The sequence below is a fragment of the Phytophthora infestans genome, genomic scaffold, assembly GCF_000142945.1.
Source record: "Phytophthora infestans T30-4 supercont1.111 genomic scaffold, whole genome shotgun sequence".
NCBI classification, from domain to species: Eukaryota; Oomycota; class Peronosporomycetes; order Peronosporales; family Peronosporaceae; genus Phytophthora; species Phytophthora infestans.
Window position 1 is genome coordinate 293,607 of NW_003303648.1, and position 2,939 is coordinate 296,545.

Consider the following 2,939-nt stretch of genomic DNA (forward strand, 5'->3'; position numbering starts at 1 on the left):
GGGATCATTTGTTCACAAAAAGGATGCAACGCGATTTCCGAAGGGGACGGAGACCATTCATACAAGATCATTATTAATGATGTAATTCCTAGTATGTCGTTTAGCCAAAGAGGGCGAACTAGCTCACGATATAAAAAGATGTTTCATTCACGGAAGTCTCCTCCGTTCTGGTCTACTGTACTCACCATCTCTCATATTCGTGCTATAACTTCTAGTATGGAGGTGTCTATCCCCTGTAGGGATTGATAGGATGCTGGTGGCGGATGTGTTTACTGTGCAAATCGATATTTACTACTTCGTAAAAGGTATTTTTTGCCATGGCTAGCTGATCACCGACAACCACATGAGTCGTTACCTTTGTCACGATCACTGAGCAGTCCTGAATTCTCTTTTTCCTCTACACACGATACCTCTCAGCATCTTCTTACTGTCATGGACGCTTCCAACAGTCCTAAGCTACGTCGAATCCACTCCCTCGAGTTTCATAACTATCAAGAAAGCACACCCAACTCTATCGAGGATGACCTTGGCATTGAGGCTCCTGCAGCCGCACAAATGGTCGAATTCTTCGACATCAACAAGCTCTTGAGCGACGTCAGTACCCCTTTTTCGAGCGCACCAAGGCCTCAGGTTTTAGACGAAGGAAAACACGAGGGCTTTGTCCAAACTGAGTACCATTATCTGCCAGACTTAACCAGTGTTGCGCTGACAAAGACGGCGTCTGGAGGAGATATCTCCGAGGCGTCCGATGACTCTTTCAGAGAGGTGACAGATTGTGCTCGCTGTCAACATATCGGCGGCTACGAAGAACGACACACATCGAAAGACTCGCAAAGATGAGATCATTGAGCTGCGAGAGGCTGTCGAGGTGCTGACAGAACAACTGGATTCTCTGAAGGCAACACCATGCCAAGCAACACAGACACACAACGGGCCTGGATTGCACTTGAACTCTCAACCAAATCAGTCGTTGTGGAAATACGCTGCAATCCGACAGCTCGGAAGACGGCGTAAAGCTGAAGAAGACAACGCGACACTCCGAGAAATGCTCGAAATGCAGGTGCAAGAAGCAAAGTGCTTGCAGCGCATTTTGAAACGACGGACCAAAATCCAGGTAGGACTTGCTGTTCTATACATTGTACAATGCGATGAGCTGACAGCGTGATGTTTTGTAGATGATGAAGGATATGCTAGGGATGAAGCGCCGTAAGATTGCTCGCTCTGCATTGACCCCGAGTGACAATGCAGAGATTTTCATGAAGATGTTACGTGAGGCGGATGAAATCTACTCACGCGTGGACACCCACTTTGCTGAGAAGGGAGTCACAGCTCTCCCCTGTCCAGGGTTGAAGCGCAGGACCAACCGCAGTGCGATGAACGACGTCGTTTTGGAGATGACAACAAGAAATCTACTGCCTTTTAGTCTTCAGAAAACAGCGAAGACAGCTCGTGTGGTCCTTAACAACCTGGGAACAAGTGGACTGAAACGAATCAAGGATGTCGGTATCCAGATCACCTTCCACGCCCAGGAATCGGAAGAATCTCGTGATACACTAGTCATGAGTTATTTCTCTGCGACGCCTGGCCACCCTCTTATTAGTGGAGCTCAAGTGCGGAAGGTGATGCGTATGTCTGTCGAAGAAGACTGTGCAGTGTTTATTTGGAAGATGATGGCAGAGCCCAAGCTCCGAGGTAGCAACGCTTCGATCGGCTACCAGCTTCAGTCGACATTACAAGTCGTCATGCATTCTGGAGAAACGCCGACTCTCAGTGGAGATGACTCAACGCAGCTCTTGATCCACTTCAGTGCATCAAGATACGAGACAGGTGACCCTATCAGTGCTGAAGCACGACAACCAGAGCATATGGACAGTGGCATTTCCTTATGGGAGAAGCTAGTAGAGCATATTCCGTATGAGATTGAGAGCGAGCTGATCAGTGGCCTGTGTGTTAATGTTTGATGTGAAGGTAGCAGCGTATATATATAAAGTAAACAAGATCATTAATTTTATTTTTCTTGGAACTTAATCGACTTGAGCAAGAGTCTGTATCAAAAAGCAACTCACTTTGTACAAATTGTGATTAAACTAAAAAAAATAGCCTGACACTCTACGATGAAGAAAACACGTCACAGTCAACGAGCAAAGTGCTCCAGCTTACTGGTGGTGTCAGTAACAGAAGTGACAATAAACAGTATAGCGAGATGTTGGATACCTTAACTGCCCGATTTTCACCTTGTATGATGTACAGTATAACACACGTGCTCAATAAGACACAAGCAGGGTTTGTATTTGTATAACTCACTTACTGGTATGTATAATAATATGCGGAGTAGACGGGTGACAGCCACCTTCTCGTGGCTATGAACCAGTCTCATACGACGCTTGATCATCTCAGGTCAACAATATAAATTAAAGTCAACGAGTCATTCTGAGCACTAAACACTTTAGTTCTTGTAACGGGGTACGTAGCCCTAAGTGTACCCTGGTTACATGAAGTGTGACACTTCACACTTCAAGTGTATGACACGTCATTCTCCGGGATATTTGGTACAAGGTACCAAGGTCGCTCAAAGCCAACCATTGGTCAAACGACATTGTATTTCTATAGGTAACTTATAGTTTGTATTAAACCCAAACTTAACCTACCTATAAATATACTCAGTTTACAATTTAACGTTACCTTATTTAGGTCACTTCGCTCTCTTTAACCCCTTAGTTCCTTTATGTTGGATCTTCCAACATAAGGGGTGTATACCCTAATTCACTTCTGTTGCACCTTTTTTTTATGTTGGAGGTCCAACATAAGCAAATCTTATACCTGAATTTTGTATGTGGCAACGGTCCATATCCCCCCTTTCCCTGCTATAGTGAAATGAAGTCATTGATATGAGTGTAAAACGGTCACATGCACAGGCTTAGGTTTAGTTTGGTGAATGA

The 2,939-nt window shown here is 44.9% G+C and overlaps 1 protein-coding gene across 1 annotated transcript; it reads left to right on the forward strand.

The window, feature by feature from the left end:
- Nucleotides 1-1,178: 1,178 nt before the first annotated feature.
- Nucleotides 1,179-1,797, forward strand: PITG_19724 (uncharacterized protein; the record flags this gene model as incomplete). The annotated part of the gene is made up of 2 exons (XM_002896004.1): nucleotides 1,179-1,692; nucleotides 1,772-1,797. 2 exons carry the CDS (start codon nucleotides 1,179-1,181, stop codon nucleotides 1,795-1,797), a joined length of 540 nt encoding a protein of 179 aa, XP_002896050.1.
- Nucleotides 1,798-2,939: the final 1,142 nt, after the last annotated feature.